General features: G+C 42.4%; 1 protein-coding gene across 1 annotated transcript in view; it reads right to left on the bottom strand.

Annotated features, from left to right (window-relative positions):
- Nucleotides 1-1,890: 1,890 nt before the first annotated feature.
- LOC123815851 (cytosolic beta-glucosidase-like) overlaps nucleotides 1,891-16,464 on the bottom strand; it is a 104,447-nt gene continuing 89,873 nt past the window's right edge. The window contains exon 4 of the mRNA XM_045834543.1: nucleotides 1,891-2,568. Within this exon, the coding sequence (XP_045690499.1) occupies nucleotides 2,393-2,568 (176 nt within the window). The 3' untranslated portion in view covers nucleotides 1,891-2,392. The remainder of the gene's footprint in view (nucleotides 2,569-16,464) is intronic.

Raw genomic sequence — 16,464 nt, 5'->3', positions numbered from 1 at the left:
CTCCTTAGATAAAACAGACATAAAACATGTGTTTTACAAGCCTCTGATGACCTTCGAGACATCTAAGTACACTATCTATGGATTTTTAAGTATAATTAACAACTCCTGTTTTTCCACTGAAAGAATCCAAGTTCTGTTTCCCTGACAGGCAAAAGCCAATCAATCTCGTTTTCAAATGCTAATATAAGCAATTAAAAATAACATTAATTAAAACTCTACGGGGGCTGTTAGGTTTGGGGCCGGGTGGATTTTGTTGTCTCCCTTCAGCTTAACCTCATGGCAATCCTAATTTACAGGACTAATTAGGGAAGCGCTGTTGGTTTGATCCACCTCTGGGAGGAAAAGCTGGCCTCGAGAAGCCGGCCCCGAGCTGCAGAAGGCCACCACACCGGGAGGGGAGCTTGGGAGCTGCAGCCGTAATGTTTATTTCACCTGACGGACGCTCCGTGGCAGGTCCTTTGATTTATAGTGCGGATATTCATTTTCTGGTTTTGGTATCCAGAATACAGTGATCATTGGTATTGTTGTAAAACTTGTAAATATGCCCTGTAGGATAAGTAATATTCAAAGCAACATCCTAATTAAAAGGAAAACTCAGTTGTCTTGCAAGATAATATAAGAGGGCACATAAATTGTAAATAAGATACATGGTAAAAATGAAAAAGACAGGCTGGATAGGAGAGGAATGAAATAAGATTTGGAAATGTGCTTTTTAAATGAACACAAATTGTGAGATAATGTCTCATTGAACAATAAAAATAACAAACCAGCATAAAAGATGTAATAGAATTTCCTATGTAGACCATTTTAATCTTCATATAATTTTCCCCAGTGCATCCACGTTTATTGAACTACAATGACATTTCTTTCTCACTCTGTCCAAAGTTACTGAGACAGTGTTCCTTGCTGTAAATAATCTCTCTATTATAAAAATGAAAACGATCCAGAAATTGACCACAGTTTTTTTAAAAAAATGACATAGTGTCTGCTCAGGGCCAAAAGTCTCGTGAGCAGTTTCTTCAAGTAAGCAGACTGAGAACACAGAAAACCACCTAACCCACCCACCTCCCCCTGCATAAGACAACGCCACACCTTTGCTCCTTTCCCTGCCTCTATTCCAAAGATGCAAAGCAGACTTCCAAGACACCCAACCCACAGTGTATGGGACAGAGTGCGGAGCTGCTGCAAAGAAGTAGGTCCAGTAAATATGCCCTAATGTGACTTCAGGAAGATGCACATCAGTCCTCAGTTTCTCAGTCTGAAAAATGGAGTGATAATAATTACCTCTTACTTTTAAACCTGACATCCAAATGAACGTTTTTAGTGAATACTACTTAAATAAGGATGGGAGCGTCCAAATTCCACAGATGTGAACTAGCTGCAGGGGAGACATGGAGTCCAGAGGGGGCCCTGAACCTATTGCTGCAGGAGCTCGGAAAAACCCGTGCTGCACTCAACTCCACAGTCATCCCAGATGTTTCCACCGCCACTGTAATGAGTGGCCCTGCCCTCTGCGGATGCTCCTGCTCAAGCCATCCGTGCACGTGTCCATGGGTGTCACCAATGCCCGTCTGGATCTTAAATTCTTTTTAAATACTCAAAAGTCAAGACCACACCCTGCTGTTTATGTTGCTTTTCTTTTGGTGTCACTATAGAGTCAGAATCCAGTTTCTGCTAAGCATCAACATTCAAATATTATTTCTGGCATTCATAGTCTAATTTGTTTTATTAATATATTATTTGCCAAAGTCCATCAGGCAACAGAAAGATGTACTTCATTATGCATAAATGAAATATATGCCAAATTCATCAACACGTCCATTTTATTAAGTATGTTATCAATTAATCCCTTTGGTGAACAGAATTCGTAACTATATAATGTGACTAACTTTCAATTTTGATTTTGTACATTAGATTAACTATTAGAAAAGTTATGAATCTAATAAAAAATCATAGCTTGTGTAACCAGAAAAAAAAATAGGCTTGTAAAAACAAGAATTCTTATAATAAGTGGTCTGTTGTCAGAGTTGCAAATCATAATAAATTTTGCATTACTTTTTCGGGAGCGATTTAAAGAATTTAAATAGAAGTTTCTAAGTCTATTTGATTTCTTAATATAAAAATCAATTTCACTGGTTTTCCATTCTGTTTTTTTAAAAGCCTCATTGATCTCAGTGCACGTGGAGGAGAGGCCATCATTAAACACCTCCCCAGGCACTGCGTATTCAGACTTCACAATTGCGGACAGGCTGGGAGGACCTGTTGATCACAAAGGCAGCTCGAGGTGGGTGGCGGGATCACCAAAGTGGACTTCCTTTCCAAACACAGAGGCCTCTTCTCCAGCTGACGTGCCCAGCAGTTGTGTCCATGGATGTCACTCTAAGCCATTGTTTCAAATGACCTTGGCATACTCCTTGGCTGATGTGTAAGGGACTCTGTGTCTCGCCAGATCTTCAAAATCAACGTGGAAGAGACCAAACCACATGCTGTACCCCTGGGTCCATTCAAAGTTATCCAGAAGGGACCATGCGCAGTACATTTTAAGATCCACTTTATCAAACTGGATAGCTGAAATTAAAAAAAAACAAGAGAGGAACAGTGACCATGGCTGGGAAGGTTTTATGAAACACAGATGATATCCCTGACGACCAGTGTGGGAATCTTTCTTGGGCAGGAGGTCACCATGGGAACAGAGAAAAGCCTCTCAATCCCCTTCTCCAATTTCCTGTTTTAACCAAGCAGGGACTTCACTGAAGAAGTCAAATGACATAGTATTGTAATTATTTGGTTATTTACTCATTAAGACAATTGGGTTCATTCATTCATTTACACATCTTTTCAATATACTACTTTTCAAATACATAGAAACACACAGAGATTCCTCCTAGCACCTAGCATTATACTCAGTAAAGGCGCTGCACAGCATCTAAGTGTAACTTCCAGGTCATCGAGAAAGCCCACTGGTCAATTCAAAGAGATGATAATAGCATGACTGAGGAGGCCTCAGCACTTACCTTGTGTGTCCATGAGCATACGGAGACACGTCTTACAATTGTGGAAACAGAACCTCCGCAATGAAATGAGTCAGCACACAGCACTGGCTGTGCCTGTAGCCCAGACTGAGTGGGCACGAAAAAGGTACGGCATCTCCTGTGCCCCACATCCAAACTCAGAGTAGTGCTTACGTCCCTTGAAAAGAGCCAGAGCAATGGACTAGCCCCAAATATGCACATGCACAAACACAACATTCTATGTAATTCTCTAATTCATTCATAAATGTCCCATAGCCCATCTATGGATTCCATATAAAACATGGAAATATAGATAATTCTCTAAGTTTTATAGTGAGTCCATCACCTTGGTTACAGAACTGACCTCATTTTTATTAGTATTTTAAGTTTGGCAAAACTCGGAGGTTGGGTAGATCTTTGCATTGAGTATTTTCTCTTTTTTTAAATAAAAATAATAAACTGTATCTATTGAGTGCATGCATATCCATTTCTCATTTCAAAAACTACATTTAAAAGGAGTGTTTGCTTTATAATATATACATATTCTGAAATAAATTGGGTGAAAATGCACAATCATATAAGAAGTCAAATTTTAATTGTGCCGGGAATTGCTTTTCTACCAAAGGGACTCTTCTAGCTTCGGCAAAGGAAGATCCACCCTCTAATTTTTTCTTTACTGTAAATCTATAGTTTTCAGGTCTCTTGCAAGCACTGCATGCATAAACAACTACATATGTGTTGGTCTCCAAAATTTCATAGACAAAAGGTTCCTGACAGGTTAATTGAAGCATAACCCCTCTACCTTTGTGCAGGGGGGCGTGAAAAGTGCTGACCTTAGAAAGGGCTGTGTGAATGGCCTCCAGGCAGAAATTAAGCCAAGCTGGATTGGCTCTTTTAAAATGCATTGTTGTTGGAAAATTAACTATGTAACATGCAAACACATCAAGCTTTGCAGGGATTAAAGCGTTTACTAGATACTCCGTCTTCTCCTATCTGTCCCCATTGCCATGTGTGTCTCCTCCCCTCTCTGTCAACCACAATCTGCAAAATACCAGTTTTTAAAAATAATATTTTTTAAACATCTAACAAGTTCTGGATAGTGTATCTTTAAGACTCCAAGCAATCAAAGGCAAATATCAGGCCAGAAAACAGCTACCTCCTTTGACCGTCCTGCATTTCAATCTGGGGACGTGGGAGGATCTGTGTATTTTCTTTCTCGTTGGCAGAACCACTGCCCAGCAAGCACGCCTGCCAGGTATACAGCCAGACAGTTTTTGAGAACATGCGCAGTCCCACTGATCATGTACAAAAGGATTGATTCATGTGCTAAACCAGGGGATAAAAACGATGCCCTGCCTACTTGGAAGGGGACAAAAAAGGAAATCTCGACAATTTCATTGTTAACTGCCAGGAGTTCCGCAGCAGGTACTAAACTGCCCGAGTGACACTGGTGGATGTCTCTGCATTGCCAGTGCAGGAACAATTCAAGTGGGGAATTACTTAGTCAGGGCTGCAGAGCTGGCCTGCTGGATGCCTTTGCGCCGTGCCCCCACTGGGAGAAATTACAAAACCATGCTGGAACCGGCACGCCTCTCCTCTTCCAATCTCAGGAACAGAAAGAGACCATCATCACATTTCTTGTCACTGTGATTTATGAGGTTCTAACTTTGAGTAGGGAAAAGCCACTTCTGTGGGCTCGCTTTCTTCCTTTAACCAGAGTTGGAGGTGAAGGAAACACAGACTTGTAGGAACTGTAGGTGGATACAAAGCTCACAGGGATGAAAATGCCACTCACCACAGCCAGAGGTGGGTGTGGACCAAAAGGCCAGGGGAAGGGTCTCACAGCGGGTTGAACATAAAGATGCAAAGATAAAGGTATCTAAGCCTTGCTCATGTGCTATAGCCATGATGAGGCAGTTTTAATAATAAGAACCCTATGTCAGTGTTGTAGTGTACACACAGATTCACACATGCATACTTACGCATGTGCACGTATAGATACTGCCCAGTGTTAGCCAAGTTGAAAAGGTGTTGGGCACAGTCCTCCACAAGACTGCCCCAATTTTGAACACCAATGGTAGTTCAGAGGGTTCCCAAAACTACCCTCGGTTTCAATAACGAGCTAGAGGGACCCCCAGAACTCACAGAAACTGTTATTCTCACAGTTACGGACTGTTACAGGGAAGATACAGATGAACATCCGCCAAGGAAAGAGGCACCCAGGGCAGGGTCCTAGGGGCTCCGCACACACAGTGCCCACTGTCTGCCCTCCTAGGCACAACTGTGAACCCGTCGGAGAAACCACTAATCCACAGGGCCAAGCCCTTGACAAGAACCAGCGGGGAGGTTCAGGGCCATGGAAAAGGCAGAAGACCTCGCAGAAGAGAAATGAGAGGGAGAAAGGCCCAGGAATAAATGAGAAGGAGAAAATAACAGCCTCCATATTTGGGGGTTCAGGTCATGTCAGGCTGCATTATCCGAGACAACCCGTCTAATGAAAACAAGTATACGTGGTGTATCAAACTTTAAAAGCAAATCTTCGCAACAATGGAAAGCTGACAATTTCCCAGGGAATTACCATGCCAAAGAGGAAAGTGACATTGAGATTGGCAGACCCGGCAGCTACTTTTGCCTGATGGGATTTTCTAATCTCAGGAAATCAGAACCTTTTTCTCGTTTCTGGAGTGAGGATAGGTGTCAAAGCACAGAGCCAGACCATGTCAAAAACCTAGTGTGAGACCTCACACACGGAAAACGAAGATCCCCGAAGACTAAACTACCAGGAGAAGGGCGAGCCAGAAGCAAACCAGTCATTGGAAAGTCGCAGGTCACCTTGGTGATACAGAAGCCAATAAATCTAGAGTTTAGGTGGAGGTGGTCCCAGACTGATAGTACCCCAAGTGCCCAAAAGATGTATGTTTAAGTTATTTATGAAGAAATATACTTATATTCTAAACTTCCAACTGTCATTACAAATATTTTGAGTGCAACTGTCAGCATATAGAGAAATATAACCAGACAGACATGGAAAATGATGACATTAAAAAAAATCCCCAGAATGAACAGACAACAGGAACAAACCCACGAAGATTTCAGTTAGCATTGCCACACTATAAAATAACCATGTTCCCTATGTTTGAACCATAGGGACTAACCTGAAGCACCTTGGAGGTTTGGCTACCGTAAAAAATGACGCAGCAGATTTGGAAGAGGACCATCTACACGCTGGGGTTTGAGTCCCAGGGGCTGCAGCGCTACAGATGGAAGGGATCTCTCGTTTCTCTCGTGTTGTAAGGATTAAACGAGAGACCATGGACCCGGGCGCGGTACCCAGCCCACGATGGGCTTCTGTTGCTTCCCACTCTGGCCACCCCATAGGAGAACGCAGAATCCACAGGAAAAATACACTCTGACGTGTCCTCCCCTACAGCCAACACATCTTGAGAAAGCAGGAGTGGGGTTCACATGAAAATCCTGGCCCGTGTAAAAGGGACAACATTCAGACTGAGAGAGGTGAATTTAAGGGTGAAGGGGCAGGGATTAACAAACTATGTAAATCTGAAAACAGGGCTCTTTACATCAGCGGACAGACTCCTTTCTTTCCCCAGAGTGACAGACCCAAGTCATGGCCTGGCTTTTTACCTGAGTTCTGAGGTGCAGTCCTGAGACCCCTTAAAGCACTGAGTTTCATGTGTTCAGGCCTTGAAACCTGGGTTATGTTAGCTGATCCGGTGCATTTTGGAAATCAGTTCTTGAGCAGCAAATCCTATCCCAGATGGAAGGAACTAGTAGAATGGGTGTGAGCCAAATCCGTAAGTAGCGTGTGTCTAAGTCATGGTCCTAACAAGTCCAGAAGACAGGATTCGAAACAACCTCAAATTTGAAGTCATTGAAATATGAAGGAAATATCTGAGACAAAGACACAGGAATTTACGAGAAGTCTTAGGGAGTGATGACAAAGAGTCATGGAGAACCTTCTATATGCATTAATTTATTGTTAATGTGTGGTATATATTATTATTAATGTGTGGAAGAATCAGGATGATGTAAAGACAGAGTCAAAGCAAATGTCAAAAACATCTCAAAGTGTAGACTCTGACCACCTAAACCAGTTGCAATTACCTGGGACATAGCTTAAAATGTTCACTGGCACCACTGTACTAAAATCAGAACCTGTTGGGGTTATATTATAGGCTAAATTCATATGTTGAAGCACCAGCCTCCTGCACCTCAGTGTATGAACCCTGTTGGAACAGAAAGTCTGTAAAGAGGGGATTAAATGAAAATGAAGTCATTGGAGTGGACCTGACCCACAATGACTAGCGTCTTTCTAACGAGAGAGAGATACCAGAGGTATATTTTCCCAGAGGAAAGACCACTGAAGACACAGCCTGAAGGTGGTTATCCAAAAGCCAAAAAGAGAGACCTTAGAAGAAATCAAACCTGCTGATGCCTTGATCTTGGACTTCCAGTTTCCTGAACTGTAAGAAAATTAATTTCTGTTGTTTAAGTCATCTACTCTATGCCATTTTGGTACAGTAGCCCTAGCAAACTAGTATAGGCGGAGATCTAGGAATTCCTATGTATAATAAACTCCCTGAGTGATTTTTATACTTAATCAATGTTGAGACTCATAACTCTAGAATAAGCTCTGATAGGCCACTAGATGTTCTGAACACAGATTCCAACCCCAGAGGCTTACCTACACAGTCTTATAAATATTGGAGAAATGCCCTCGGCCCCTCTCCCTAAGGTGGGTAGGCAGAGGAGATCTGGGCAAAGAGACACAGCTATGTGCAAGCCAGGTCACACCACCTTTCAGAAATGGATGGATACTGAGAGGCTGAGGTGGAGACACAAAATGCACAGGAAGAGGGACAGGACACAAACTACCTTTTCATCCTACTGCTTAGCCAGAGCCTAGCCTTCTTCCAGGCCTCATGAGAAATCCTCTCAACTCATCCTGTGCGATGCATTGGTTGATCAACCACCCAAAAGATCTGTCCGTGCCAAGCCTGGGCATGTACCTTTACTTGAAAAAAGGGCCTTTGACAATGTAATTAAGTCAAGTATTTCACAGTGAGATCATTCTTGTTAATGGTGAGTCCTAAACCCAATGACAAATGTCCTTAGAAAAGAAGGGCGGGGGGGGTGGGCTGGGCTGGGAGTAAAAGGCAGAAAACTGTACTTGAATAACAATTAAAATAAAAAATTTAAAAATAAAGAAGCGAAGGGAAGAAGGCAATGGGGAGGCAGAGGCAGAAATTGGAGTGATGTGTTTATAAGCCAAGGCAGCCACCGGAAGCCAGCAGAGAGGCAAGGAACAGATTTCCCCTCAGTCTCCAGAAGGACCGATCCCACAGACGCTTGAATTTCAGACTTCTGGCTTCCAGAACTGGGAGAGAACACATTGCTGTTGTTTTAAACCCCCAAGTTTGTAGCAAGCTGTTAAGGCAGCCATAGGAAACAAATGCAGCAGCAGTTGCCAACTAGACTGTGTGAGTCCCAAACCATCCACCTGATTTTGCTGAGGCCTTAGGGAAATCTCCCTTGAGGCCTGTCAAAGCCAGAGAGAGAAGGCCTTCCCAGGACACGGTTTGAAGCAGGGCTCCAGATAACCCCCCCACAGTGAGTTTTAAAATATGTTCCTCTAAATTTGGTAAAACACACAAGGGCACCACCACTGGAGGGCAGTCTTCGCTGAATGCCGCTTCTGCAAGAGAGATGGCACGTGGGCCGTTCCCCCTTTCTTGGGAGAAAAAGAAAATAAAGCAATATCAGGAAGATCTAAACATAGAAAATGCACCATAAGCGCCCCTGCCCCCAACTCCAGGTGAATCTCAGTGGCTGGACAGCACCTGTGAAAACGCCCGAATAATCCCAATGCGGGAGGCCTCGCCTGCACTGGCAGCTCTTGGTAGCGAGAACTGTGACTTTCTGAAAAGAGTGACTCTGAGAACCAAAGGCTAATTTTTAAATATTTTATAGGCAAATGCCAAATAACCAGAAGGAAGCAGTATGGATTTCTTAATTATCTGTATTGTCTCTATTACTCACATTAGACCTTGGAGGAAAGACCCTGCAAAGAGCAAGCAGTTGCAAGGGATCATGTAAAGACACCTGAGTAATAAAGGTAATCTGAGGATAGATGACACGTTCAGTGTCATGTTATATTTCCCCACCAATATTACTTTTGCAACTATTTCTGCTGCAGGGGAGAAGTTCTTATGGGAACCAAAGTTCTCAGCAAAGGAAGCTCCCTTCCATCAGGAAAGCTTCCTCCTTTCCCCTTTTCCTTCCTTCCTTCCTTCCTTCCTTCCTTCCTTCCTTCCTTCCTTCCCTCCTTCCTTCCTTCCTTCCTTCCTTCCTTCCTTCCTTCCTTCCTTCCTCCCTCCCTCCCTTCCTCCCTCCCTTCCTTCCTCCCTCCCTCCCTTCCTTCCTTCCTCCATTTTTCCTCTGGGACTTACTTTCCCTTCTATAAAATGAAGGTCTTAGTATCTTCTCCCTAGGATTGTGGTGGATATTAAATAAATCAATATGTATAAAACCCAGTGAGTAGTGTGCAGTTGATAGTGAGCACTCGGTGTGCACCACTTGCTCTTACTGTTGTTGTAATTTCTCTCAAAGTCCGGAAGGTCAATGAATGAACCCTGTTTTATCTCCTCCTCCCATCTGGCTTCCAACAGCTTTCCGAGGGTGTAGAGTCAGCATAAAATGCTCAGTGCTGAGAACCAGAGAAATCAGGGCATCAGGGGAAAGTGTAGCATCTGGGGCAGGGTTTGTGCTCCGTGGGAATGGGTCAGTTGTGGGTCATGACAAATAAATCATTCAGGAAAAGGGACTCAGGGTGGGGCTGCCAGGAACTCGGGTGCTGCTGAAGCCCCTCTGCTTACAGTGGTCGGCCGTGGAGAGGGCATCTCTCCAGGTTTCTGGGGTCCTGCATAACAACCACCCTATGTGTATCCAACACATATATATTGTGCTAGGAACTGGGAATATAGTGGTAGGAGAATTAAAGAGCCCCTGCTTTTATAGAGCTTAGCAGCCAATGTGAAAGATATATCCTCATCAAATTACCATCCCGTGAGCCTTCAATGACAATCTGTGCATGGTTCAATGAAAGAAAAGAAGTGGGAACTGGGAGATAAAAAACATATTCACTAACATTTATTGAGCACTTAGGTACCACTTGAAAGGTTTCATGTATGCATGCACCCATTTGATCTTGACAGCAAACCTATGAGTTAGATAAATCGTACCATTATCCCCATTTTACTGAAAAGGGAATTGATGCACAGAGAGGTGAGGTAACCTGGACAAAATTTGTCTGTCAAGTACGTAGGAGAATTGAGACACTGGAACCCAGGTAGGTCAACAACAGAGGCTGCAGGACAAGCCATGACACTACTGAGTCTTGACAGCATGCTGTAGTGGAAGGTGTATCTTAATCAGCAGCGGTGGGAGAATGGGGTGAATGGGGCACTTTCCTGGATGAACTAGAGCTGAGAGCTCAAGAATTAGTTGGAATTCTCTACACCTATTAGGCAGAGTTCTTTCTTAGCTGGAAGTAACAGAAGCTGACTTTGGCTGATGAAGCATAGAAGGGGTCAAGGTGAAGAACAGGCTCAAATAAAGCTTTCAGGAACCATGCTCAAAAACACACCACAGAACTGGTGGGTGCAAGAAACTGCCTTACCTGCAAATAACCTAATGAGCACTAGGTCCTATGGCTCACAGTGCGGTCGACACCCACCCACCTTTCCCGCAACCACAGCAGCCACCACCCTCTTGGCTCCTTCTGCACCAGAAATTAGACATGGCAACCACTGTCATTCTCAAGAGCTGGGTGCTGCCCATACTCAGCACAATAGGGTCTGCCTTTCTCAAGCTGATCACTTTCAAATTAAATTCTCACATGAAAAGTCTGATTGGCAGAGGCTGGCTCACATGTCTGTATTCTTGCTCCAGAGAAACTTGGAGAATGTCATCCTTGCCTAGACAAAACTCCTAAATCTGGACATTCCTCAAAGGTAGCAAGTATAGTCAACAAGTGCTAGACAGCTGGAAAATATGATTTTTTTCACTAGCTGAAGAAGGGCAAGAGGATTCCAAGAAAAAGAACAGCATGCGTGAAAGATCAAGCATGGGAAAGTTCACAGCACATGTAAGGAGCTTAAAGAAGGTAGTTCAATGGATCATAAAGAATTATCAGGAATTTGTGGAAACAGACAGTAGAATGGTGGTTACTAAGGCCTGGAGGTGGGGGACAAGGGGGGATGTTGCTCAAAGGGTGCAAACTTTCAGCTTTAGGATGGATAAGTTTGGGGAAACCTATGTACAGTATGGTGATTAAAGTTAACAATGCTATATTATGAACTGAAGAATTGCTGAGACTAGATCTTAAATGTTCTCACCACACGAAATAAATGGTAATTACATCAGGGAATGGAGGGTGTTAGCTAATGCTATGGTGGGAATCATTTCTCAATATATAAATGTAGCAAATCAACACAATGTACACCTTAAAGTTACATAATTTTTTTTATTTTTATGTTTTACAGTTGTTCTAATTATTTCCCCCTTTGCCCCTCCCACCCACCTACCCCCACTTGTTTGAAACCATGTGATTAGCCAAAGAGCATATATGAAGGGCCCATGGACATGGACGATGGGGCGGGGATTGACTGTGGAACTTACACAATATTATATGTCAATTATATCCCAAAAAAATCTGGAGGTAAAAAACAAATTATCAGGACAAGGCCACAAGGCAGGGGCTGAGACTGTAGATCCTTCTATGAACTTTAAGGATTTTGATCTTTATCTTACCAGCAATGAAATGTCATTGAAGGGATTTAAGCAAGAGAGTGACTTTAGCTAATTTGCATTTTTAGAAGATTACTGTGACCTCTGTGGAGAATGGATCTGAGTATAGCAAGAATGGAACCTGAGAAAGCACTGAGGAGTGATTGCAGTAAGCTCCAGGGAGAGGATGGGTGTTCCTCTGGGGTGGCATAAGTGAAGACAGAGAGAATCACATGGATTCCACAGATACTCAGATAAAATCGACAGGATTGAACATTCCACTGGTGATCAGTGTGAAGGAGACAAGGTAGCACATTTAGCACAATTTAATAGATGATGTGTAAGTCTCTGAGGGAGAAAACAACATAGACAAGTTGGGGGGAAGACATGGAAGATAATAAGTCAAGCTTTGGCTACGATGACTTTCAGGTGCCATTTTTGACCTCCAAATGGAGAGGCGAAAAGATAGTTGAATGAATAAGTAAAGAGTGCAAACTGGAGTCTGAGATGGAAATGCGGAGATGGTAATTGAAGTCATAGTCATTGAACAGAATTTATAGAATAAGAAAACAAGACTTTTGTGAAAGTCTTATGGTATCCCATCATTTGAAGATAAGTAGGTAAGCTGAAAAAAGATCTTGAGAAGGACAGCCAGAAATGTCCTATGTCCTTGACCTGATACGATCACAGGTGACACTTTTTGTCGATATAATCTGACCAAAGTCACTCATTACAAGGGGAGAATTTGGAAAGGAACCCTATGGCTGCCTGACTGCCAAGTTCACAATCCTTATATCAGAATAACATGGCAAGATTGCAAACCTAGAAAGATTGGGAATCTATGACTGAGGGTAACACCAGAGGGTCAAAGCCAGCATGGAAAGCACAAGCAAGACCACGTGGAGGGCATAAAGTGGGCGGAGGTGAGGGAAGCACCATTAACATCGATCCCCCAAGGGCAAAATCTGGGCCTTGAAATGTAGGGAAAATGCTCAAGGCTCCTCCTCACCTTCGCTAATCCTCTTACATCTCCCCAGGAAAAATTCAGGATCAAAACCAGAAACTTGCCCCCCTGGGAGAAAGAGCAGTATTCCGTTTAGAGGACAGTAATTCTACCAAGTTTTTCTGGGGTGATAGTTTTAAAGGGGGTCAGATTATTCAGGTGTAGCAGAAAGGGGTTGGGTCTCTCTTTCATGCAGTCCAGAAGTCAGTGGTAAAATGGCCCAGTCTCTCCCCCTTGGAGCCGATGCTCACACTTGGTTTAAAGTTTCTCTTTTCCTTATTTGTCGACAGGCCCAAAGCCTCTTGGGTTGGTTAGGCCTAGGACAGAAGTGGGCTTAGTGGGCTGCTATCCGTTGCTCTGGTTCCCTTTGCTGGGATTCAGTCTAATGGTGTGACTTTTTATTTTATTGGAAAGATAAGTTCAGAACTCCTAAGATGAATTTAGGGGAAACTGTGGATGGATTTTTCATTCTGTTTTAACTCTGGGTGTTAGACTAATTCTAGCTTGTTTCTAATCTAGGCACATAAACAGATAAATAACAATTAAAATGCCATGTGGTTTAGACAAGCTCACTAGACTTCTGGAGACAATTTGAGGACCGAAGACCCAACTAACAGTCAAGTGTTACTTTACTTCTTTTGTCTTTTTAGTGTATATTTCTCCACTGGAGGTGCGGGGTTGCTGTAGATATGATGCAGCTATGGCAAAATTTGGGTCATGAGTTTTCTACTCAAATACTCTATGATGACTCAAACATTTTTATCTTCAGTTCTGGCATTTCTCTAGCCTACAGAAACCTGCAAATAACTGATTATGTGACTTCTTCTTTTGGGGTGTAAATGACATTTAAAATTTAACATGCATATTTATACACTAATGTTTAATGCAGCATTATTCACAATCGCCAAAAGATAGCAATGACCCACATGTCCCTCATTGGATGAATGGAAAAACAAAATGTGGTGAGTAGCTACAATCGAATACTTGTTATGCAGTATTAAAGAAGAATAACATTTTTGATAATTTTAAAACATGAGTGAACCTTGAAGACACTATGCTAAGCGAAATAAGCCAAACACATAAAACACATATTGTATGGTCCCACTTATTTGCATTACCTAGAATGTCAAATTCACAGAAACAGAAAGTAGAATAATAGTTCTCAGGAACAGAGGGGGATTTACATAGGTACCAAGTTTCAGTCTAGGGCAGATGATAAAGTTCTGGATGTGGATAGAGGTTATGGCTGTACCACAAAGGGAATGTACTTACCGCCACTGGTCTGTACACTTGAAAATGGTTAAAATGGTAGAGTTCACCTAAATATCTTGAAAGGCATTTTAATTTTCAAATTTTAACAATTAAATTTAACACTTAAAATTTTAATTATAAATTTTTAAATAAGTAAATAAAATGTATGTATAAAACAGAACTCTTGGTTTTCAACCCATTCCTCAAACCTGCCTCTACTCTAGCTTTTCTAGTCCCAATAAATGGCACCATCCAACTGGCTCTTCAGAACAAATTCCTACAAGTAAGTCATGCTAGATTCTCCCTTTTCCTTATCCTATTCCCTGCCCTTCTGTGGCCAGCTCCTCCTCTGTCCACTCTTCTATCTCTATAAATGAGCACAATCGCTTCCTTATTGGCCTCTCTGCCACAATCCTTGTACACAATTGTAGCTAGAAAGTGTAAATCTTTGAAAAAATATTTCAGCTATGTCCTCCCTCTGTGTAACTCCCCCACTCAATGGCTTCTTGTTTCACTTAGTGCAAAATTTCAAATCCTTATATGACCTTTAATAACGTATGTGATCAGGCATCTGCCTATCTTTCCTACATCTTTTCCTCCCTGCCATCCACTTGCCTTTCTCCAGACACACTGGGCTTCTTACTCTTCTCGAACTTTCTCCTTTGATTCCCATCTGGGTATTTGAATCCTAATATCTCCAAGCTCAACAACCAAGACTTCAAAAGCCATTCACTCCAAGTCCCCACCCAGGCCTGATTCCCTGTTAGTACATTTCTGGGCTGGCCCTATTCCACAGGAAACCAGCCTCTGCTTCCAGCCCCAACCTGGGTACTCCAACTCTCCATCTACCGAGATCTGAGATTCCCCATCACTTTCTGCTGGCCTCCCACTGTTTGATATTTCCCAAAAGCTTCTCCACAGTCTCCGCTGCTGCTACCGGTCTTTACCTCTGATCTCTGATATATCTCAAAGAACCTGTGTTTGATTCTTGGCTGCTTTTCCAGGGTATTTCTCTTGAGTGCTACCCCTTTCCTGAGAGATCTGGATGCTCTCAATACTACTGCACCATGTCATTCTGCTCCCCTGGACATGGTGCTGAGTTTGATCCCTTGGTCCCAGAAGTCCCTTGGCCACCACAGTAGAGTTCCAGAAGAAAACATTCCACCATATAACCTCATCCCTAGGTCTGAGGTACACACTTTGGAATAGCTATCATTTTTAGGCCATAAGAATATCAATCCATTTGTATCTACAAAGAGCCAATCTCTAGTAACTACAGCTACCTAAGGATAACCCTCAAAGAAAGTAGTTGATGCCCCAGATGGAAATAGCAGGGTCCTGTATTTCTACAGGTGAAAGACTAAGTTCTGGGTTCTATGGCTCTGTCAGCGGAAAAATATGAACCATGGGTGAATAAAAATTGGCATAACTACATGCGAGGGCAAAGAAAAAATGTGTCATTTTGCTCTAAGGCTTTAGAACTGTAATTTGTCAAACTGTATCCTTAAATAAATGGACTAATAGTAAGACTTTCCTCTTAGCTTCTCTCTTTCATTCCTCCTTACAACTACAAAATACTTTATTAAGTATCTACTACACTCAAGTTAATTGTTTTAGGCAGAGTGATTCTCACAGGGGGGAAAAAATCTAATGTAGACCTTGCCCTCAAGGTCAAGTAGCCAAGCAGAAAAACGAGGTTCCCTGCTATGTGCCTCTATTCAACACCTTTAACTTCCCTTTCATAAGGTGAATAAGATGTGAAGTTAACTATTTGTTCAGTGCCTGCCTTGTACTCCAGACTCTAAGCTCCAAGGGGCCAAGAAGCACATGATCTTATGTTCCCAAAGCTTAGCATAGTGGCTAGTAAAGAACAGGTGTTTAATGCATGCTGCTTAAATAAATTAATAACTGCAAATAAATATGGAATGCTGAACATAATGTGAGCAATTTAAGAATAGGCTAAAAGAATATTGAGCCTATGGGTGAAAAGAATAAAGAAAGGTAGTTCTAAAGATGGCAAGACTATTTTCTTGACCAAGTAGATAAAATTCAACTCCAAATTTCACCTTGTCCAAATGAAGAGAAAGAAATATCTTCTGCCGATCTGACCAGCTCACTGCTCATTTTGTATGCCAGAATATTTTTCCAGCATCACTTGACTTCAAGATCATGTCCCTTGTCAGTTACTGATATTCCTATACATATACAACAAATGGTGAATAAATTATATTAGATGCTCCTTAAAAAGCCATCCTCAGAGGAGTCAATGACACCTTTTGTTAATGACGAAGGGAGAAGAAGCAAGCGTTAGCATTATCCTCGCCACAGTAACACCACAAAAAACACTTCCAGTGCTTGTTTACTGCAGCCACTGTACCTGCACAGGGTCAAAAA

The sequence above is a fragment of the Phyllostomus hastatus genome, unplaced genomic scaffold, assembly GCF_019186645.2.
Source record: "Phyllostomus hastatus isolate PE091 unplaced genomic scaffold, TTU_PhHast_1.1 phas_contig_196, whole genome shotgun sequence".
Taxonomy (NCBI): domain Eukaryota; kingdom Metazoa; phylum Chordata; class Mammalia; order Chiroptera; family Phyllostomidae; genus Phyllostomus; species Phyllostomus hastatus.
This window is presented reverse-complemented; position numbering and strand designations above follow the sequence as displayed.